The sequence below is a fragment of the Camelus bactrianus genome, chromosome 6, assembly GCF_048773025.1.
Source record: "Camelus bactrianus isolate YW-2024 breed Bactrian camel chromosome 6, ASM4877302v1, whole genome shotgun sequence".
NCBI lineage: Eukaryota > Metazoa > Chordata > Mammalia > Artiodactyla > Camelidae > Camelus > Camelus bactrianus.
The window spans coordinates 22,066,112-22,090,385 of NC_133544.1; the positions used below are offsets into that span (position 1 = coordinate 22,066,112).

General features: G+C 46.3%; 1 protein-coding gene across 1 annotated transcript in view; it reads right to left on the reverse strand.

The window, feature by feature from the left end:
• The window catches only part of NRXN3 (neurexin 3), a 1,655,134-nt gene that overhangs the window by 1,398,326 nt on the left and 232,534 nt on the right, over nucleotides 1–24,274 (reverse strand). Inside the window, exon 5 of the mRNA XM_074365185.1 lies at nucleotides 9,295–10,697. Within this exon, the coding sequence (XP_074221286.1) occupies nucleotides 9,295–10,003 (709 nt within the window). The 5' untranslated portion in view covers nucleotides 10,004–10,697. The remainder of the gene's footprint in view (nucleotides 1–9,294; nucleotides 10,698–24,274) is intronic.

Sequence of the window (24,274 nt, forward strand, 5' to 3'; positions counted from 1 at the left end):
GATGAAATGAGGCACAGATAATAGAGCCAGAGATGGGGCTAACCATGAATCTTTCAGAGTGCAAGCTCGCCAGGAACAAGATGACTGGAGCATGAATCACCTGCTTACATCAGAATCCCTTCCCACATCAATCCCTCCCACATTGTTTAAGATTAATCAGAAGCAGTCGATTTTAAATAACTCAGTGGTGTACATACTGTTAGTGCCATATTAGAGAATCCCTCACGAATTTTAGTTTGACACAAGGATTGATTCCTACAAAGCATCATCCAGAAATATTATGACCCACTCATCCCCCACACCCCCACATGGCCAATTGCAAAGGTCAGATTGCTTTCACTGGAATGAGGACCAGTGAGGAAGGGTCTGAGAAGCAGACTTTGGCCTGATGTAGGAAGAGCTCCCTAATGCTCAGCAGTGATCAGAGATACATTAGGATGACTTGAAAAGTACCAAGCCCCTGTCATTGCAGTTGACTCTGTTTTTTTGGGGGGGTATGGCGGGGGGGAGGTGAGAAGGGATGTTTTATACAGTGGAGAAGAGGATGGGAAATGAATAATTAAACCCAATGACGTTTAAAGTCCCCTCCAGTAATGTACAGCATAGTGACTACAGTTAATAATACTGTATTGCACATTTAAAAGTTGCTAAGAGAGCTGATCTTAAAAATTCTCATGATAGGGAAAAAATTTTGTAACTCTGTATGGTGATGGGTGTTAACTAGACTTATTGTGGAGATTATTTTGCAATATGTACAAATATCAAATCACTATGTTATATACCTGAAGCTAATATGTCACTTATGCCTCAATTAAAAAAAAAAAGTCCCCTCCAAATGTATTATCGCATGATTCTTCACCATGAACCCTGGTTTTCAGTGCATTACACAAGCAAAGCCATGACTAGAAGGCAATATAAATGTCTTGCTGTCCTCTACACGGGTCACAGGATCTGTTCTTCATCCCTCAGAGATGATTTCACTTCTCCCACACCCTCAGAGTCCCTCCACATTTCAGTGTGTCTCCTTAAAAGAAGAGTCTCATAGTACATTGCCTTAGCCTAAACTCAGCCTTGTCTTTCCTGACCTAGATCAAGCAAGTATGCTGGGGGATGACCATGAGTCTCTCAGAATCCCACAGGTGAGAAGCTTAACACTCTCGAGCCCGCCCTTCCTTATCCCCTTAGCTAAGGCTAACCATGTGAGAGACAGGACCCCTTCCCAAGAGGCAAGAAACCTGAGAGAATGAGGAGGAAGGAGGAGACTGTGTTTGCTGAGCCCTTTCCCACTGCTTAGATAACAGGGAAGAAATTTCAGCCTTGCCCATCCTCCTTGCAACAGGTTACTCATTTTCATTTGAAAGCAGTTTATTGAGTAAATGAGTTGTACATTCTCTCACTGCACTTTTCTACTCCATTCACACCTGGAGGAAAGGTTATGGAATTGCCTGGAACGCCCTGCCTCCTGGAGTGGAGACACCAAGCCCTAACTCTGCCAACAAACATGGGACTGTTGAGACTCTGGCCTCTAAGGATTTTGCACCAGCAAAAAGGACCACTTCAGGAGAACCAAATTCATAGGCAAGAGGCAAAAATGTCAGAAGAGGGTTGGATTCACAGAATTTCATGGAAAAACTTAAAGGAAAAGCTCCCCGAGACATCTCAGCTGCAAAGATGCCATACTTAAATAAGAGCCTGAGTAATACCAAAAGGATCCTACACACATTTCAAAGCTTAAACCAGGAGCTCCTCATTGCCTGCAGCTCGTGTCCCTGCCTTTCCTTCATCTCCACCCTCTTTCGTCCCTTGAGCACCCTTCAGGAAAACAGTGTTCCCCCTGGAGGAGCTGAAAGCATTCACAATTTCTAGGCCCACTTGCAAATGTAAGTCTTATCACAGAGTGGAGCTGGGTAATTTGGATGACTATGAGATCAATTTGTTTTTAAAAGCTGCTGGTACTGGTTCCTGGGTTTAAAAAAAAATTTTTTTTTTTAACTTTGGAAAATACACTATTCAGAAACACTGTGGACAGCAGTGGAGGTTTGAGAGCAGATATAGATGATGACACATTTAAAGGGGCCCCATATTGCTTTTAAATAGGTCACTCAAAGACATCAGTTTCTGGAGAACAACAGCAGTAATGACAACCCACTGGCACTGTCAGCTCCCAAACAGATCACAGAGACAGGCCTGCAGAGCCACGCTTCTTCCCTCTCTCCTGTCAGCCACAGCCTGTCACCTGTAACCGAGCCGTGGCAAACCAAACATCCCAACTTCAGCTGAGAAATCTCAGGAGGGGCGCCGGGGTGCTCCCTCTGCTTAAACACCAGCTTGTTCCTCCAAATCTACAGCGAACATTTCTAAACACGTCTTCTCTCTGCCCACTGTCGATCCTGGATGTCCCCAGCTCCCACCACACCTGCCCAAATGATATTCCGCTATGCCTTCAGCCTCCCATCCGCCCTCTCCATGGCTCTTCCTGCCCCATTGGTGATGAAGTGAAGGGAAATGTGTCTGTGATGAAGGGTTGTAGGACACCTGGGGAATCACACACACACCCAAAGCAACATTGCTGTCCCCAGACAGCAACAAGTCATCTTAACAGAGGCAGATCCACAGAGGCAGGGGCCAGAAGCTTACGATACTGGAGATTCCTTAAGAAAAAAAAAATCACAAATACAATATTAGATATGGGGCCCTGAAAGGGGCCCAGGCAAGTGAAAATATATGAAAGGTTGAGTTTTGTGGCAAATCTGCCTCTGTAATAACCACCCCCTTTGCCCCCAACACACACAGGAAAAGAGAAAAATAAACAGAGAGAGAAAGAGTTTGGTTTTATTATCTGGGAAGAGAGTCAGAAGGCAGCAGGAGAGCAGAGACAAGGAGTGTAAAAGATTAATCCAGGAGCCCCATCTTTTACCGCCAGCCCCAGGTGGGCTGCTGGGCACTTGCTGGTACCTGGGAAACCAAAGGTAAGTCTGAAGAGGTCTTGCTGTCCAGCGATGCTCCAGGGTGGGGCAGCTGTGCTCCCACTGCCTCAGGACCCACAGGTCCAATTCCCGGGCACTTCGTTTCAAGCCAGGGTCTTGAAGGTGGAAATCGCACACTCAGATTCATTCATTCTCTCTCACTCTTTCATATTCTCTCTTTCTCTCTGACTGGGAAGAGCAAGGCTCCCAGGACTAGCCAACCTCCTGCCCCAGGAGTTTGACATTTTGCTTATCATCAGCATCCAGGGAGGCAATGCTCCATTTCACGATGGAGACACAGGCCATTTGTGTTAATGAAGGGAGCCTAGGAGCAGAAATAAAATGCTATGTTGAGAATCTGGGCTCTCAAGTTCCACAGCCGCCTGCCAAATAGGCAGCAGCCCACCTGGCCCTCACCTGTCTACCCACAAGTTCAATGGCACCTTCAGCCTGGGTCTCCTCACCTATTCAGTGGGATGGTAAGGTCTGTCCTACCCACCTCGTCGGGATGCTATGGGGGCCAGAACACCACGTTTGCAGGCCAAGAGTTCTGAATACAGTCCAACGGGCACAACCATTGTCAGTGACCCCATGCTCCTAGGCAGGGGCAAAATGGTAATGAAACTGGATTCTATACCCTCCTGAAATTCCTCTCCTTTTCTCTCTGCCACCTCCCCAACTAGGATGAAGGAAAATGACACAGGTGGGGGTGGCTCAAAGGGAAGCGTCAAACCTTCTACGAAACCAAATTGACACATAATTTGTTCTTACACCCACCATGTGGCCAACAGCCCAGAGTCAGGCCTCATTCTTTCCCAGAGACAATGCTGATAACTCTATACATTTCATCTCATTCCACGCTCTAAGCAACAACCTGACTGCTTTGCTGCAAGGCCGGATAACACAGTGGTTAAGAGTGCGGGGCTGCGGGGCCAGACTTCTTAGACAGGAAGTCCAGCTCTGACCCTAATGAGCAGTGTGACCTTGGAGGAGTTATTCACCCTTCGGTAAGCTTCCTTATCTACAAAATTAGAATAATAATAGTGTTTCAAGAATGGTTCTTTGGGTCACAAGAGCGAACACAGAGCAGGCAAGGAGTGAGTGCCCTGCGACTATAAACTGCTGTTGTTATTACTGAAGAGGATGCTGAAGCTTCCAAAACCTTCTCCAAAGACAGACAACATGTAAGTGGACAAGCCTAGATTCAAATCCAGCTCCTTTCCCACTCCTGAAGCCATGCTCTTAACCACCACACTAAGCCTTGTTCAAGTTTTAAATTTCTCTGCTCCTCAGTTTTCTCATCTGCAAAATAGGGCTAGTTACTGATATCAACTGCACGGGCATGTTGTGAGGACTAGAGGAGACAAGGCTTTAATATAAAGCTCCTAGGATGCCAGGCACATGGTGGTACTCAATAATAGTAATAATAATATCATCATTATCTTTGTCTCAGGAAGGGAACCCCATCGTCAGAGCCCTGCCCCACAGCCTCTCATGCCATGTCTACCTCTGGGGCCTCGCTGCTCTGGACGGACACCATGAGGGCCAGTGATTACAAGGCAGTAGACTTCGCTGGGAAGGGCATGTTGGTCCTGTCCCCCAAGCACAGCCCACACCCACCTCTTCTGTCCTGTGAAGGAGGGAGAAGACCTCACTGAGGGCAGCTGTTCCCTGAGCTGGAAACCTCCCTGGGACAGCCTGCAAAGGGAGATAGGGGACTTGAAGACGATTAGCCCCCAGCACTGGGCCTGCAGTGTCTCATTACCAAATGCAAATGCAAGTTCACTGCTACTTGAAGGTTCCTGGCAAAATGCCTGCCTGACCCTCAACTCTGCTGAATCTGGATTGAAGTATTATCCAAGGCCCACCCGCTTTGCAGCCAGCAGCTGGTGTGCAGGCCGTGCGAAGGGAGAAGGCTGCTCTCACCCCACTGAAGGGGGGACAAGAAAGAAGGGTCTTACTCCTTTAAAGGAGGCAGAGATGCTATGGGGGTGGGGGGGATTAAAAAAAATTGCTCTTCCCTTGCAGTTAAAAGAGGGATAATTGGAGCAAGTGGCAGGCGGCTGCTCTGCCATTTAGCATACAGCATACCCAGGAAATCTCGCTGGGTAATCAGGAGGAGAGGAGGAGAAAGGAGCAATCAGACCCCTATTCAGGCTCGTTTAGCGACAGCCCCTGCTGGCTGGCTGGCTGGGCTGGTGGAGAGCTGGGGCTGGTCCTAATGCCTAATGCCAGGTGGGAAATCAAGTCTCAGAAGCAGCAGTCCTCCCTGCTTCTGCGCTACTGTCTCCATACCAGGGGGGAGGATTCTGAAAGGAGTTAGCCTTTACTCTCTGATTACTTACCCCTCCCTGCCCCCCTCCTAGGCCATTTGGAGTTGACACAGATTAGGAACAAAGCCACGTTACTATTCTAGCAGGAGATGCAATGGGGAGTGGGAGGGGAGACGACTGTATATTTACGCAAGTGCCCAAAACAGGAGGATCCAGCTGAGGCAACCATTGGTCCCTGTACTACAGCATCCGATGTCTTGGCCCTTGGTAAAGACTCAGGGATAAGCGACTACTCTTGGAATACTATTCCATCCTAGTTCTGGCTTTGAGAAATGGGGAAAGAGACACAAGATTCTCAATAAAAAGAAAACTAACTGAAATTCACTTTCAGGAAGGCATACCAGGGCCACACAGTGGTGTTGAGCCATCAATCAAACCAACCTGAGTAGGATGTCAGCTTCAGACAGCAGGAGGGATGGGGGATGGGAGGCTAGTGGGAACCACACAACAGTGTGCTTATAATAAAATTCTGGCCCCTGTCACCCACACCCACCTCTGTACTTCACTGGAGGATCCTGACACCGGAAAACTTAACAGCTGAGACTCAAGGCAAGCAGCTTTGGGTCCGGGCGCCTGCCCAAGTCAGCAGGAAAAGATAGCAGACAATGAAGTAACATTTTTTTTTTTTTTTTTTTTTTTTTGCCAAATGAATAGGACCTCATGTCTCTTCACTGAATTAACCTAAAAATATGGGCACACAAATGGTATGTAACACAGGTAGAGCCAGTAATAAGATTTGGGGGTAGAGATCAACCTGTGAAAGTGTCCCCATCTTTCCTTAGCCCCATCCCACCTGCAGCAGGCTGACTCCGTGCTAAATGAGCTCTTCAGGGAAAGTGGTACTGAAATTTATATACCTTGGCAGTGAATCAATTCTTCAGGGCCATAAGATTGTTGAGAAATTCAATACATGCACATTCATAACTAAGAATGTTTTTAAAATAAACTCGTTTAAACTCATTTCAAGGTAATGATGAGCTTCCAATGACCCATGAGGGGGATGCTCTCTGGAAGGAGCTGGGGACACCTCTTTCACCCGGTGAGCTTCAGGGATACCCATAACAGGACAGACTGGGCTAAACAGAAAAAGCAAAGTGGGTATGGTCTACCATACGTAGCTTGACTATATTCCAAACCAGATATGCATAATTTTAAAGTCATTTTAGGCAAGATTAAAAGTCAACTTGAATAAATCTGAAGTTGAGCACCCAAACATTTTATTTATAAACGTTAACACCTAGAAGTAAAAATCTGGGACCTCTTCTCCCTCCATCACATGCCAGAACATTCAATGTGACCATTCATTGGGTTGTCAGTCTTGGAATGAAGTTTTCCCAAGTAGGCTGTGTGGGGTTCAGTCTGCAGCCAGAGCCAATAGCCTTTCACCACAGGAAGGGGAAGGTAACACGTCCATACTCGTCCCCTAGGCCCAGCTTTCCCACAGCAACTGTCTCCAGTGTCTTGTGGGTCTTACCTAGAAAAAGTACCCAACAAGGGATCAAAATAGCCCAGAGCACATAGAAGAGAGGGGCCTATCTGTGCATTCTTCCCAGGGTGCAGGATGGAGACATTCTGGCGCCAGTGAGGCATGGAAAGTCAGACAAGCCAAACAAACATCAACACCGCCAGCATGCTGGAAGCTAATGGACCACAGAGAGCGCCTCCAACAGGCCCTGACCACATCCATCTGAAGCTGCAGGAACTCTCCCAGCATTTCCTGCTCTTGAACTACTAAAGCATGAAGTACAAATGGGTCTTCCATGCTGAGTGCAAACTCTCACACAACCAAATGGCAGGGCCCATCATGCAAAGTGGGACCATCAGGTGCCTGGTACACAGGATCCACTACTGGGAGTAAGTCCCCCCTTTCAGCTCTGTGACATGTGCAATTTAAAATGGAGGAGGGGGAGGGAATGGATGCAGCCTCACGACACACTTCACACTATCTGTGGGACAATGGGTGGGCATTTGTTTAGGCTGCTTATCTTGTTTTATGCAGAGCTGCTGGACACTTGGCAGCTGCTGTGACTTTTGTTCCTTCATATTTTACAGGTGAATTTTTCCTGCCTACTCTAAAAATCAACTATGTGTAGAGAGAACGTGTATTTTCTAAAGCACTGAAATCCATTTTTGTGATTGATCATAATAACAATTATCAGGGTCAACAGGCAGCAAGTCGCCAACAGTAAATTCTGGTACCTCCCCCAATATCCGCCCTCACCTCAACTTTTGCACTGCTTCAAACCAACCACGTGTTAGTTACTACAGAGTTGCTTTACTCTATTTATGTATCAGGAGAATAAATGAGCCGTGCTGTGTGTTTGTCTTCTACAGATAGAGGTATCAATCCATAGCCATGAATGAGCTGAACCCTACAGAAAGAATTATTATTAAAACATACGTACTGTATTTAGCTATTAAAAGACTGACTGCCTATCATCTGCTTCAAAGAAATTCCACTGCAGACCACAAACACACACACACACACATCCAAACTAAACCAAAAAAAGAGACAGAAAAGAAATTGTATACATATACAGTATAGAGATTCTTCCTGCAGAAAACTGCTGATTAAAACCTGCCCAGAGGAAATGAGTTCTTTTTAAAAACAAAAAATGCAATCAGGGATAATCAGCAAGTTAACAACACACTTGCAAACACCCTGGTCCCTAGAAAGGAAGAATGCCAGCTTTCACTGCAAGTTCTGAGAACAGAACAGATCCTTTGGGCAAAGGAGAGAACAAGTGATCATGTCAGCGTCTTCAGGCAGAACTTCCTCCAAAGCCAAGAAGCTTTGGAACAGCAGTCAACTCCAGAAGGCACCTACTTGTGGTAAGTGCTTCAATAACCACATTCCCAAAGTGGCTGTGTGGGCTGGGGTTGCCTCTGCCCCTCTTCCCCACCCCTTCTTCCAGTGGGTTCAGTGGGGAAAAAGAGAAGCCAGAAAAGGACAATGTGCACAACCTGTGTCTCCCTCTCCCGCAGCCCACCCACAGGAAGGGACGTATGATACCCAAACCAGAAGAAAGAAGTGGTGGAGACCCAGGAAGCATTCTTGCAATAGCCCATACTTGACCTACAAGGAGGCTTTCAACAAGATTCCCAAAGTGTCGTAGTCTCCAGCATGTATCACCTGTGAAATAAACTTTGTTTTTATTTTTAAAAATTTAATACCTACCAGTTGCCAAAGTTCGTATCAACCACAACCTGCTTTAGGGATTGGGCTGTTCAGGGGAAGTTTGAGGAACACCTGCAGACACTATTTTAATCACAAATCCCAAGGCAGGGAGTGCTCACCTGAATGAAGAGATCCTGGGAGACAGACTTAGACACTCATCTGGCCCCACCCACCTGGCTTCCCTCAACCTGTAGGTTTCCAACCTTTCCTGCACAGTGGAATAACCTGGGGAGATTTAAAAACATACCAATGCTTGAACTGGTCCAGGGTGTGGCCCAAGAGTCTTTTAATTGCCCTAGGTAATCCTAACATGCAGCCAAGGCTGAGAACCACTGTGCTGCCTGCAACTATCCCACCACCTCCAGGAAGAGACCAGCTTGAGACAGTGACACAAACATGTCTAGGGGAACCCAGTGCTTAATTCAAAGAGGATGGGAGGAAATGTAACTTCCTTGCCTCTTCCTCATCCCAAACTCCCAACATACACACTCATATGGTTACTTTGTCACTTCAACAGTTCCTCCTCCTGAAATCTAGGCCTTTACTGAGTCTAGGAGTCCAGGAATCTGGATTCTAAGTATTTAACAAAGTCAGTCTCTGTGCCTTCCTACACCACCCTGCAGACACCTTCCAGAAGACTGTGGGAGCAGGGGCACAGCTAAAGGGCTGGGTTTACAGCAGAGCCAAACGTGGACCTGTAGTCCATCTACCCTCTTTCTTCTTTGTACTAAAGGATAGGGCCGGCTTCCATCAGGGGTCCTTACCCAACCCAGTGGGTGGGCCTCTAGCAATAGCGGGATAGGGAAGAGGGCCTTACCTTCTGAGCAGAGCTTGCCACCATAGCCGGTGGTAGAACAGTCACAGGTGGGGTGGCCATCCAGGAGAAAGCAGATCCCACCGTTTTCACAGGGACGCTCACCGCAGGGTCCCTCCGCATCCAACTGGACTCCCTGGCTCCCCAGAAGCCGAGGCTCTGAGTTGCCATACTTGAGATCCAGGATTAATCCCTTGAAGCCAGGTATGGCCTGTACTCCATCGAGGGTCAGGGCGGAAGGTCGTATGTCTGCGGGCACTCCGCCGAGGAACAAGTCACTGACCACATCCATGTAGGGCCGCTGGGGCTGCAGCTCCCCAGACTGGCCCTCGCCATCAAGCACCAATGCCGTCCGCAGGCGGTCACGGCTCACCATGAGGAAGTGCCAGCTGCTGTCATTCACCTGTTTGTTGGACAGCACGGCGGTCTCGGCACAGTCCATGCTGAAGCGAAGCTGCACTCGGCCATCCACCAGGGAGAGACAGAGGAAGTCGCAGACGCCGCCGTCGTCCAGGTAGAGGAGCAGCCCCGTGGAGACGTTGGTCTTGAACTGGAAGCTCAGGTCACTGCGTGTGCTGGCATCCCAGCGGAGGTAGCGGGCCCACTGGTTGGGGAGGCCCATGAACTCAAGACCCAGGCAGAGCCCCAGCAGGGACCCCAGCAGGACGCTCATCTTCAGGGTGAAGAAAACTGAGTGCACGGAGAAGCTCATGGTGGCTGCTGGGACCAAGCCCGGAGGAGCAGACAGGCAGGGAACAGCTCTCAGGGGACGATCCCCCTTTGCAGTGGAAGGGAGCGAGGAAGAGGAGACAGGTGGGGGGACAGAGAGCACACAAGAGGAAGGAGGCACACACACAAGTGTTGAGAGGATGAGGAAGGAGGAAAGTGAATAAGAAAGCCCCAGATGGGCACACGAACAAGAAATTCAAAAGAGACAGGAGGGACAGCAGTAAAAGAGGACAACCAGGTGGGGCGAGTGAGGGTGTAGAGTGAGGAGCAAAGTGTCTTTCTCCAAGAATAGATCTCAGCTATCCATGTGGATCCGGAGGCCTTGCTTCAAGAAGGAGAAAGTGCACGGCGGGTGGGAGCCTTCAGCAACGCACTCCTCCCAACGGACCCCCGAACACCCCAGCCAGGGTGGCTGGGGAGAGGGCTGGGGTTGGGGGGGCCGTGATGGAGGAGGAGTGAACAGTCAGGTGAGCCAGGTGAAAAGTAGAAACTAGCCAAGGACCAGTCCTGAAGGTCTACCTCCTAGCAGCAGGAGGCTGCAGGGAAGGAGGCAGCCGGAAGCTGAGTGCTCAGGCAGAGCAGGGCCTGGGGCACAGCGGAAGCAGGCTCAGGCTTCATGGTGCGGGCCAGAGGCAGTCCTGCCCATAACCTGCCTCCCAGGACTGCAGAGAAAAGACCTGCAGGAAGAAGGAGATGAAGATTAGGGCCTGTGTCAGGAAAATATTGCATCCTATTTCACAAATATTGATGGAGTGCTGATTGCAAGCCAGGCTATCCTAGTGATTCCCAGGACACTTGGTGCCTCAAACAGGAGGGAGGGCCCGGGTTCCTCCATAACTGCTTTAGGACCCTGTGCTCAGCTCCTAATGATACACTCAGTTTTCCCGTATGCAAAAATAGTATAAAACCCCCAAAGCCATATCAGCACATTTTTGCAATGTTCATATCACGGGGTTACGTAGCCAAAATTTATTTTTAAGATAAGTGCTAACATTTTATACATTTAAACACACACAGACAATTTTAACTTATTTACCTATTAAAAGACATGAAATTGACACTTTTTTATTTTTATTTTTTTAGATTTTTCTTTTTTGTTTGACAATACAATATTTGGTGTTAGGCAGCCTAAGACAGATCCTCACCTTTGAATTTTTGAAAGAAATATTTATAGGAACCAGTGAAAATAAATTAGAAGATGAGTAATGAGCAAAAAAAAAAAACCCCACTCATCTCTTACCTCATGTTGGGGAAAAGATCATATAGAAAAAAATAGGTGCTGAGAGGCTTTAAAAAAAGGCTGAATTTGAATCCTAGTACTTGTATGTGGAACTTGGAACAAATTTCTTAACCTATTTGAGCTCCTATTTTCTCATTTGTAAAGTAGAGAAAATAATAGCCTCTTTCCAGGGTTGGAGAGAAGATGCAATGAGATCATGTATTGGAACATTCTAGTATGAGGCTATATACGTACTAGATGATCAATAAATACTACCTTCCGCCATTCCTTATTTCTAGGCAGGAAGGGATGAGAAGAGGGGTTATTGATGTATTTCTGTGTACGTGTGAGAGTGTATGTCTGTGGAGCAGGGACAGTATATTAAAATGCACATTTTTTTTAAATTAAAAAGCTACAGAATGGACAACAAATGAATAGTTAAGGAACGTCACAAACCTAGAGCATCTTACATGTGTCTTATTCTGGTTAGAAATGCACCAGCACCCAGTCAAGTGGGTGTCCTGGCTTCTAAAGACAGACTCTGGCCCATACAGCTGAGTGGAGACCTCTCTTCACATGAGAGCCTGTAATTTCCAAGAGCTATGCAAGTTGCTGTTTACTCATTGGCATATTTGATAATTCACCATGGTCTCTGTCAGACCATTACTGTCCACTGCATTTGTATGACTGCATTAGCAAAGCTAGTTATTACTCCTGCTTCAAAGAGGAAAACAGTTTCTCACACAGGAACGAACATCTATTTTCACTGAACAAACAAACCCAGCCAACAAGAGGCTGATTAAATCCATAAGGAAAGCCTCTGTTCTATAAAAGTTCTTGTCCACACAGTGTTTTCCAAAGTGTGGCACGGGCACCTCCGGGGTGCAGGGAATGCTTAACTGGAGCTTGGGCAGAGCAGTGTGGAGATACCAATTCATATGAGCTTGTGAGAACCAACTGTTGGAATTTCAGCAATTTTTGAGCTGGTTGATGACAATTTAGTAGCATAAAATCAACTATGGTAGGAGTATTTACACCACAGAAATAGGCAAACACCATAAATCAGAATCTTGAGAAGATGAGATTTAAGGAAAGCCTTGAAAGAGGGTGAGAGAATTAGCCACATAAGTATCTGGGAATCACGTTCAAGAAGTAATAGTGCAAAGGCCTTGAGGCTGGAGCAGGCTGGTATGTTTGAAGAACAGCAAGGATGCTGGTGCTGTTAGAATGGAGTGGGTGGAAGACATGAAGCCAGAGCTGGGTATCAGATGGCTAGATGATGAGACATGACCTAATCTCTAAGGATGTGATTGTTATATGAAATGAGTTATGCCAGCCAATCAAGGCAAAAGGCAACATGCCAGAGGAGAGAGGAAACCCTTGTTTCAAAAAGAGGATTCTTCTGGTCCCAACATCTGCCATGTCTACATATTTTTTAATCAAAATTTTGAAAAGGGGCTCCTTTCAGAGAATGTGCTCAGAGGACATCTGGTCCCCTGCCCTCCCCCTCCCTAGTCACTCATTTGATTTAGAAGAGTCAGGAGGAAGGCAGGCGTGAGCACAAAGAACAAGTCTCTCCAAAGGAGTATCCCAAGCCAGGAGATACTGATGAGCCGAGAATGTAAGAAATCACATGGTACCTCTTGGAGCCCACGGTATGTGAGCCCCAGAGGCTTCAGAAAGTGTTTTCTCAGTGACACTGCCCTGGCTACTGCACATCCCTCTCCAGTCCCCATCTTGCCAGATTAGACCAAGGAGTCCAGCTTACAGGCAAGGCCCAGGCTCAGGTGGCTAAATCCAGTGGGACCCTCGGTGGGAGGCAAGGACATCCAGAGGAAGGCCCAGTGTTAGGGATGAGCAGGGACATGGGAGTCACTCTAAATGGATATCCCCAGAAGTTTTCAGACTGGTCTAGATGATCAACTCACCTTGGGGCCTCTGAAAGTCACTTATGTGACTACAGAAATTAAATGACTTGCTCAATTCAATCTACTTACTGAGCTCCAATTCATTCCAGCCACTCCTGGATCAAAGCAGAATAAGACAGTTCTTGTCTTCAGGGGTGTCACAAAATAGTGGGGCAAGTGTACTTTAGAGACACAAAGCACAGTAATAAAAAGTCCATGCTCTGGAAGTTCCATGGGAAGCTCCCTGTGGGTACAAACTGCCTCACCATGGTGCCTGCCACAGGGCCTTGGCATGGAGTGGGAAGTCAGGAAACATGTACAGAAAGAATGAACAGTAAAAATAGAATCGGAAGAGCATCCCGGTGGATCATTTGACTTCCGTTCCATGCGGTGGCCTCCACACCACCCCACATTGCACAGCAGTAGGCCAGTGCTGGAGAGACCAATGTACCTGTGCCTGCATTGTGGGGAATCAAAAAGGTTGACAGGAAAACCAAGCCTTCTTTCCCACAGGTACTAGGTAGAATCTGATTTCAGGGCTTGTAACATCAGAATTGGGTTAATCTAGATTTGACCCCTATGGTCCACCCACATTCTCTCCCATAGCCCATTTATTTCTTTCTTGCACTGGACATTCCCATGGCCTCTAAGAAATTCCCTCAGTGGCCCAGCCAAAAGCTAAAGATGACCTTACATTAAATATCACAGGCTTCCAGCTAACTGCCCCAGGCATTTACCCTTTAGCTATCTTTAGCCCTCATGCAGGGCTGTGACAGCCTCAAGAAATGGGGAAATGGGAGCCAGGAGCCTGCTCCACCTGTTCAGCCAACCACCACCCTCTCCTGAGCCACAGGAGGGCCCAGGCAGCCACAGGTGCAGGTGCTTTGCTCCAGTGCCTGCATGGAGGGCCCGGGCTGGTGCAGAAGCTCAAAATGCTCATCTGCTGCGTGAGAATCTAGCCGGAGAGGGGAAGTGAGTGACATTATCTAATTGCCAGCTAATTTACATAATTATCCAATGGCACATTTCTTATGTAGGGTTAACATCTTTGCAAATGTCTTACGATCGGCTGCTTAGGAGGCAGGGGGCCCCCACACAACTCCAACATGTGGGCTATTTGCCACCAGCCCAGCTTGGAAGATTGGCTGCCATTTGCCCATTACCCCCTCCCCCTACAAATCCTCTGCTCCCCAAGACTGACTCAGAGGAAAGTGGGGCCTGTGTCCAGAACCTATGTTGGTGGGAAGGCATGATGATTACTGTCCTCAGTGCTGCAGACTGGGCTTGCCCGTTCTTCCTGTAGAACCTCTCATTACCATCCTCGTAAGTCCCCCACCAGGCCCAGAAAGTCCCTGCAATGACTCTGTTGGTTCTACTTGCCCCACCTGCACCACACCCCTTGCCCCACTTTGAAGGTACAATGATTCTCACCACCAATCTCAGTCTAGGTCATCTTGGTGGGATTCACCCCAACTCCAGATCCTGCGACCCAGTTTAGCCAATTAGGACATTCCAATCTCCAGTCACAGTGATTAGTTTAGGGATGGGCCTGTCACCCAAACTGAGTCAAATTAGAGTTTACTTCGGAACTTTTGCTGGAATTATTGGGAGAAGGGCCCTCTCTTTTTGTCTCATTGTCAAACTATTAGAGTGAAGTCCAAATTTGATGAGATACCATTGTTACTATTTGAGATGACCGCCTAATAATGAAGACGACAAAGTAGAGCCGAGAGATGGATAGAAATGGATTTCTAGTGCTGTTTTAACACCTAGATGCAGCTGAGCCTGAAACAGAATGGATCCTAAGACTTTTATTATATGAACCAAAACTTTCTTTTCTCTTTTTACTTAAGTAAACTTGAGTTGAGTTGTGCCCAAGAGTCCTGACAGATACACTCCTAATGCTACACCTTAAAAAATACTGCCATTGACACATCAACAGAAGCTTCCATTTCATATGGCCACCTCTACCTGGCAGGACTCCCTGTGACTTTTGTCTCACCCCCACCATCCATGCCCTGTACCCATCTTGCCCATGTCCTTGGCAAAGGCAGAGGATGTGAGCGTGCTCTTTCGCCAGGTGCTCTGGAGGGGGATACAGGCTTGAGCTTGCTCAGCAGCCCCAGAGATTCACTGTGTCAACTAAACTATGCCACTCTTGATACTGCTGCACCAGGGCAGCCCCTCACACTCAGCACGCTCTATCTTAATGCAGCAGCAAAGACTCTGCTGCAGGCAGTGAGGAAGGTGAAGGCACGCATTCTCTCCAAGATATGAAAGTAGTTCATGGCAGTGATGTAGAGCATGGGCTTTGGCACCAGGCAGAGCTGGACTTAAACCCAGACTCTCATTACAATCGCTATTTATCCTTGGGCGACTCTCTGAGTCTTTGTTTATTCATTCATTCCAAAAAAAAGGAGAATGATAATACATATCTCATAAGGTAGTTTTGGACTTTATTAAATTTTAAAATGTATAGAGGTACAACTACTTTTTGAAATTCCATGGCAGTAGCTACTAAAGCTGAATATTTTTATCCCATGACTCCACAATTCCCCTTCTAGGCATATACCAACAGAAATGCTTATATATGTCCAAACCAAGACATGCACAAAAATCTTTGTAACAACACTAGTCATAATAGCCAAAACCTAGAAAATAACCAAATGTCCATCTGCAGCAGAATGGATTAGTAAATTGACATCTATTCATGCAAAATGCCACACAGCATTGAGAATGATTGGTCTTCAAGTCTGGAGAGTGACACGAGTGCATCTCACAGAAAAGTACATACTCTATGTGTTCCACTTATACAAAGAACAAACAGAGGCAAAAATCATTCTCCACAGTTAAATGTCATAATAGTGATTACCCTTGGGAGCTGATGACTGGAAGCAGGCAAAGCAGGTGAAGTAGTTGTGTTCAGTGATGTTGCACACAGTGCTCAGTTTGTGCAAATGCATTGGCAGGGCTCTACACTAAGGATGTGTGCACTTCTCTGTGTATATGTTATACTTCAATAAAAACAACTGAATACATTTCCTGATACATAACATGTGTTCATCTATTATTCCAATATGTCATCTGAAGGAGAGTTTTAAAGAAAATGATTCCTGGTTTCTGTTTATAGGCTGGAGCCCCTACTTACAGATCCCTAAGTCAACGCCAAAGTCTTATCTAGGAGAATGTGGGCAGACATCCACCACCATCCGACACAACAGGGAGCTCACCATTCTCTTCTCCCAGGCCACTCCATACCCTGGCTCTCTCTTGCACAATTTTTTCATGTCTAAGATTCCCCTCCTTCCTTAGGTCTTCTCTTCTCCCCTGAAATCTGCTGAGCTGCTTCTAGCCTTTAAGGTGCCTCAGTACCAGGCTTACCCTACCCTTGGATTGCTTGCTTCAGCAAAAGGAAAGGAGATAGCTTCTGAAGACCTCAATTGTAGTCTGTCAAATGGGCATGTAGAGAAGGGTGTTTGAAGTTTATATTGTGCTGACAAGGGGACAGAAATGGAAGAGAAGAGACTTTTTAAAATATATGTATATACTGAACTGTAACACTTTTCTTTCTTCAAAAACTAAGTTTTATAATTTATATAAGAACTAAGAAATAGTCACATCAGACTAACCTAAATTCCTTTTCTGTTAAGGATACTAATCTGTTACAGTAGAGACACACAGGAGTTATTATATGGACTTTGGCTGATCTTTTGGGAAAGTGTCTCATGATGTGAGGCATGTAAGGTGGACAGAGCCATGAAGACTTGTCACAGGCAAACATAAGCATTCAGAGAAGGCACAGTGGTGAAGGCTTTGGGAGGCAGGTCTGCGGTCAAGCCCTGTTCCATTCCTCTTTTTCATCAAGAGCCTGGATGAAGAGGGAAGAGCTTGGATAAAATTGGTCATGTCTGTGGATGAACTGAGAGTTAGAGTCTGCTGCTTGGTGCTGTGGGATCAAGAGGTCATGGTGGGTTTAAACTACAACCTATGTCTAACAAGACAAAACCTAATGGAGATAAATGAAAACTTGTACAACTTGATCCTCCTAAATAAACAATCCATAAGGATGGAAGGTACAACTTCTAACTATATAGAAAATAAGAACTGAGGAATTACACAGACAAGACGTTTATATATATTTATATAGTGTTTTGTGGTTGCCAAATAACCAAATGCAACTTTATGCCTTAATCACAATATAACCTATAGGAAAAGGGAAATGACCATCTGTGTCAATTAGGTTTGTGTCTGCGTCATTAGGTTTTTATTCTGAGCCCGTCTTTGCGAGAGGTATAGATACGCTAGAGGGTAGGGAATTGAAAGGAAGTCCTTTTTAAAATATTTTTTTAAATCATAGAGCACCCATGGTATAGATATGAAGATTTAAAAAAACAGCTCAAAGCCTGCAAGCCACTTCCATACTAGGAGAGGGGAAAGACATGAACCTGAATGATACAAGGCCCGAGACCAAAGGTGAGAAGCAGGCTCTGCCTGGTGTGGGCTCGGTATGGCAGAGCTCAGTCTCCAAGGTCCAAACAGAATCCAGGTGTTAGAGTAAGGGCCCCTTGACGTTAAAGTCAAGGGCTCTGGAGTCAGGTCTCCTGGGCTCAAATCCCAGATGTCTCACTTGCTCTCTGTGTGACCTTACCCTCTCTGTGCCTCAGTTGCCTCATTGTAAAATGGAGTTAATAGTGAGTTACTACGGCAGAGCACTGATGAAGGGTGAAGCCCTTAGAGCAGTGCTGAGCACAAGTAAGTAGCAAGTAAATGTCGGCCACCGCTGCCACTGCTGTGGTCACTGCTGTCCCTGAGGCTTGTGTTTCCCCCTGGCAGCATGGCTGGCATTGGTGTCTCACCTGGCCTGCTTGGGGAGAGGAAGCTGGACAGATGGACATCTTTTAAACTTCACCCCAGTCACACAGGCAATGTTAAGAGTCACCCTTGAGTCTCTTTATATGAGAAAACTTTGGAGGGACCAGGGTGTTTGGACTTATGGAGGCAACTCAACAATAGCAAGAGGAGTATCTTCAGGGATCTGAGGCATTCTTACATCAGAAGGGAGACCCCACAGGTTCTCTGCTGCCCTCAAGGACAGAATTCCATCCAGTGAGAAGTTCTAGAAAGAATATTTGTGTCCTTCTTACACACAGGCCACCTCCAGATGAAGTGGGCCACCCCGTCCCTGGAGATATCTCAGAAGAGGCTGACTACCCTTTGGAGTTGCATGTCCAGTACTGAATAGGTCTGTACGTGAAATACAATAAAGTCCAGACGAGCAAGAGATGACTCTGGCCTAGTGTAGTCAGGGAAAACTTCTTGAAGGAGGAGGGAAACTTACACAGAAACTTGAAAGACACACGGCATAGGAAACTGAAGGGGAAAGATCATTGGATCAGGAGTCAGAGCCAGGTTCTGTCTTTCCACAAACTATCGATCAAGTGATCTTTTGGGAAATTCTATGATCTATCCAATTTTTATTTATTTCTTCCCTTGTAAATTGGGGAGAACAATGAATACACCTTCCAGAATGCTGTGAACAGCCAAGGAGGTAAAGGACTACACAATGTAAAGTAATAATCATATCTTCTTACCATGCCTTGACAACCCTCTAAGGTTCACACCAAAAGCAACTCATGGCATTAGTCTCTTCCCCACCTACCACTTTTACTCCAACCTCAATGGAGCCCTGAGTTGTCTAGTGGGCAAAACCCAACCACAACTAACTCTTCCCCGCAGACCACAGAACTCAGGCCTTGCAAGGTGCCGACATGTTCCCCAGCATCCCAGGTGCAGCCAGAAACCCAAGAAGCTGTGGTTGTTCCCCTTTCAGCCTCCTCCCTTCCCCGTCCCCTCCTTTCCCAGCCAGTGGGCCTCCCAGCCTGAAGTTCCAAGCCATGGGTTGGGAAGCCATCTGGCTGCTGGGAGAGTTAATAATTTATAATGAAGATAATCACCCTTCAAGATCCTCGCCTCTTGGGACCATTAAAAAAGGATTCAATTGAGAGCCAGTGAGTTCTTTACATGAAGGGACAGGGAGAAGGCAAGAGGGGAGGGCTGGTTGGGGGGAGGAAACAAGGAAGCGAAAGGGAGGAGAAAATCAGCTAGGTGCTCAGCTGATCTTCCCCTTACAGAGGTAGGGGGAGAGGGAAATTATTCAGTCCAAGAAGACAATCTTATCCAGCTTTCGCAGCACCAGCCCAGCAAGAGTGCAATTTACGGATCTTTTCTCCTAGCCAACTCTCTCTACACAAAGAGAAAAAAATCAAACACACGCAAGAGATGGGGAGAGAGATGCAGACAAGAGAAAATAAGCCTGTCCAGCAATCATGTCAGGGCCGCTGGGATGGCTCTCTCTGTTCTCTTTCCAGGGCACAGTAAGGCCCTCACTGTGCCAATCATTCCCATTACTTGACAAATTCTCCATTAACAAAGCAAGTGGTGCCAAAGCTGGCAGGGGTAAAGCAGAAAGGACTCAGAGGCTCTGGACAGACTCGAGACGTGCAGACCCAGACCAGAGAGGCCCTAGCTCCATCTTCAGGCAAATGCAGGGCCTGGCACAGCCAATCTGGGGGGTGCACCTTGGAGGTCTGAGGTGCCGACCACACTTCCTGCACTGTGATGCCATGGCTGAGGGTGAGGCAAGCGAGGGCAGGGACAGGGAATGCCATCTCTAGGAAGGATTACAATGGTGTGAGGGCTGAGCCTGGGGTTTGGGGCCAGCTAAGGACAGCCTCTAAGGAGGCAGTGCTGATCAGTGTGTTTAGGACCAGGGCCAAAGGCAATTTGGTCCTCCTGTGATTTTAGAAAGCCACCGGAAAGGCTGGTGCACAGTTCTCTCAGCACACACATCTTATAGCAATAGCAGCAGCACCCACAGCAAGCACATCCCACACACGTACTCCATGCAAGGCTCCACTCCAAGTATGTTACACTTGGAGTCACTTAACCATTACAAAAAAATCTAAGAAGTAGTAACTCTTATTACTCCTATTTTATAGATGAGTAAACTGAGACCTCTAATAGATGAAATAATTTCCCCAAAGTCATGCAGTTTTAATAAGGGGGGGAACCAGAGTCCACGCCACGGCCCCACTCAGTCTGCCATCTCTTCTTCTCCACCCTCAGGCTGCACAGGGTTCCCTGACTCTGTGTCAGAACAGTCCAGGCTTGGTCCAGTGACCAAGGATCTCAAAGGAAAGAGCTTTGGCTACACTCTGATCAATTTATACCAATGCTTCCCTCTCCTCAGAATATGTACCAGCCTCTGCTTCTGTCCCTGCCCCTTATGGGATATTTTCTATACAGTGGTCAGAGTGACCTTTTAAAATGAAAGTCATTATTCCCTTATTCAAAATCCTCCAATAATTTCTCTACCTACTCAGAATGAAATCCAACGTCCTCCCTGCGGTCTACAGGACCCTCCAAGGTCTGGCCACCCAGCCAGCTCTCCAGTCTCATCTACTAGTTCTCATCTCCTTGCTCACAGAGCCTCAGACATGCTGCCTCCTTGCAGTTTCAGAACTCACTAAGAACAACAATTCAGTCTCAGAGCCTTCGCATTTGCTGGAACATTCTCATGTTCCACTCCCCGTTCTCCAATCTCCACTCCAGTGTCTCCTCTGTCTAAAATAGCTTTGGGGTACCAGTTAACACTGTCCAGTCTTCTCTCCTTCCATACTTTGTTGGAGAACTGTATGTCTCCATACCTTCCCATCCTTTCTATTGCCTGGGAATTGAAGAGGAGATGTAGGTACTGCCACAAAACTAGACCTTAGCTCTAACCTTTGCTCAAGAAGTCATTGCCCCAGAGAAGGAAGCGGCCAGAGGAAAGGGATCTAAATCAAAAAAGTGCTTTTGTCAGATAAGTACCCCTGCAGGTGGCTGAGGAGGGCTGGGCAGGGCACATTGACACAATGACCACATTTGTTGCAACACACCCAGATCCCCACTGACCACTGCCCCCACTGCCAACTCCTACAGAGTATAAATTGCTACCAACCCTCATACTCTGTCCTGCAGAGAGGCATAAACACATGAAGGAGAAAGAGAAGAAAGAAAGACAATGGCAAGGAAAGGACAAAGTTCTGGGGTGCTCTTGTGGCTGTCCCAGATAAGGGCAAGTTATTAGCAGCTTACAAGCTTTGAGGGAAGGTGGGTGTGGTGCCTGGCACAGAGTCAGTCATAGATAAATGTTTGCTGATTGGACGAACGTGAGGAAGCAGATGGACGTTAGAAGAATTCTTCAAGGGAGAGACTTCTGGGTCAGATCATCGGCAGACCAGCTGCGGAATTTCATTACTGACGATATAACAGGCCCAGCTGCGCCCTGAAGAGGAGAAAATATCAGAGCTGGAGAAGACAGTGAAGATCACCTGATCCAAACACCTCATTCTTTAGGTGAGGGAGGAAGGAAGGACCCTGGGGGTGGTCAAGCTAGTATGCAAGATCTCACAATTGGGCAGTGCAGAAGTGGCATTAGACCCAGGTATCTGGACCCTTTGACCAGGGATCTTTCTGTGGGAACAGTGGCTTTCCTTTCTTAGGTCATTGAGATCCTTATTTCTTAAAAAAAAAAAGAAAGAAAGAAAGAAAGAAAGAAACCAAGAAAGCAAAGCAAAGCAAAGCAAAGCAAAGCGTCAAAACCCCAAATATGACAGTTAAAAGCAGAGCTGCTCTGTAGAAGTGGGAGGTGGAATTTCACTTGCCTCCACCTTGACTTCCACAATGGTCCTCAAGATTTTATCATCAAAACCTGTTGAGCCTCAAAGAACAGTCTCAAAACCACTGTACCATACCAGCTTCAGCATATAAGAGGCTATCCCTAAAATCTACTACTTTCCCCTCAAAAAGCTACAGAGAAACTGTCATTTATACAAACGTTTCTTTAACAGACTTGCCTTTTCATTCATGCTAGCTTGAGACTGAGTCTTATAACCTTTGCATCCCTCACAGGTCCCAGCAGCAGTAACTAAACATGAGAGGAACACATTCGTTGAGTTTACCACTCTCTGTATGAAGCAGGGCTGCCTATCATTTGTCCTGAGCATCCCTCCAGTAAATCTGAAGTGGTGTCCCTGGTATTCTCGGATTTGGTTAAGAGCTAGACTCTGGAGCCAGACAGGACCAGATTCTCATCCCAGCTCATGACTGAGGAGCTATGGAAACTTTGGCAATTACCTAATCCCTTTGAACATCAGTGTTCTCATTTGTAAAGTAGGAGAGGTAACACTAGTACCTGTAGTAAAGGCTTTCTGCGAGGATTCAACGTGGGGTGGGGGGAGCACGTAAAGCTCCTAGCAGAGGCTGCCCACAATAAGCATTCAATAACTGTCAGCCACTATCACCACCATTGTTGCTATTTCTCTGTTCACGTGTTTCTAGTATTAATGGCTCAAGTTCTTCACCTCTCCCTATCTCCAGACCCCTTACCATCTGACGTTGCTACACCCAGCTCTTAACACCAAGCTCAGACATGTGACTTGCTTTGGCTGAACTGGATGTTAGCAAAAACGACAGGAACAGAGGCTTGGAAAGTACTTTCATATTTTCTTCTTGCTCACACTCACTCCTCTGCTGCAAAAACATGCCCTGTGAACTCCTCTCCTAGACGGTGAGATGTGTAGGACAGATGTGTGAGTCATCTCAGTGATCCTGGCTCTGTGAGGTTGGAGAGCCCCAGTGCTGAGGGAGCCAAGGAAAGAAAGTATGAGTTCTTAGCTCCCAGGTTACTGTGCACAAGTAACGTGGAACCTCCAAGCCTGTGAACCCCATGCTGTGGTCCAACCTCATCAGCTTCGGTGCCACTGCCTTTTCTGAAGGACATCACCACGGAGAAGCAAAAAGGTAAGGAGCCTGGTGGTGGCCAAGTCAGTGGATCAGCACAGCGTCTGTGCACTGGGAGCTGAGAACGTAAGATGGGCAATATACATGGAAGCCATCGTACATAACGTGCATGGAGCAAACAAACAGGTACTAAGTCCCCACAGCGATGATCTCACAAGCCTCATTAAAAACAGTAGGCACCAATGTATGTAGAGTACCTCAGTATTTACAAAACACTCTCATCTAACCTTCATAGCGACAAGTAAGGTGTCAATTTTTTCAACTCGCTTTTACATACAAAGAAACTGAAGCTCAGAGAGACGGTGTGTGGTTTGTTCAGGGTCACAGAACCAATAAGTGATGTAACTGAATCTATCCTTATGTCACACTGATTAGCACTAAGTCACTGTTTCTGGGATCTGTTAGATAAGGAAGGTAAGTACATGAATCCTCCCTTCGCATGTCCACTGTGCTCTTCACTAATCAATCACAGACCCTTTCTACTGAGCCTCAAAAACCTTCTCAACCCAAGTAACCTAAGCATCGATTACTCATACATCAATTACAACAGACACACGAAGTGAAACCTATGGGCCCATCCTGCAGTAATTAAACACATTGGGTGGCACACAACGGACTCACCTATGCCGGACTTTGTCCTGCAACAGTGAGCTATTATTTAATGACAGACCTTTTCATCTGGTTGCTAATCCAGAATTTACAAGCACTCAAATGCAGTTTCCATTACCCTCAAAAGGTAGAAAGTTCCAATGGCATCTTTCTCTAAAAGTTCTAGGTTTAACTCAAAAGTAAAAATATTTGGAAGTTTTTAAAATAAAAAATCAGTACCATTTTCAAACTCGGGGCTCAAAAATTAACCATTCTGTCAACACAGCTTCAACTTCAGGAATCAGTGAGTAATTCTGTAATATTTATGGACTTTTGTTTATGATACATTATTATACAATCAGGACTAATACAACCTGTAATTTTGCATTAATTTTCTCACTTTACTTATTAGTACCTATTTATATTTTAGCTTTGAAAAATGTGCTATGTTTGAAAGGTAATGAAACTACACCTCTTTTTTAAAAAAACCTGTAACTCCATCTCTCTAACCTAGACTGGACTTTTGTTATTCTAAACTAAGGACTTTTAAAATTTCTATTTATTTTTTATTTTTAAAAAAATTGGGGGGGGGGGTAAATGTATTTATTTATTTATCTATTTATTTATTTTAATGGAGGCACTGGGGATTGAACCCAGGAGCTTGTGCATGCTAAGCATGCACTCTACCAGTGAGCTA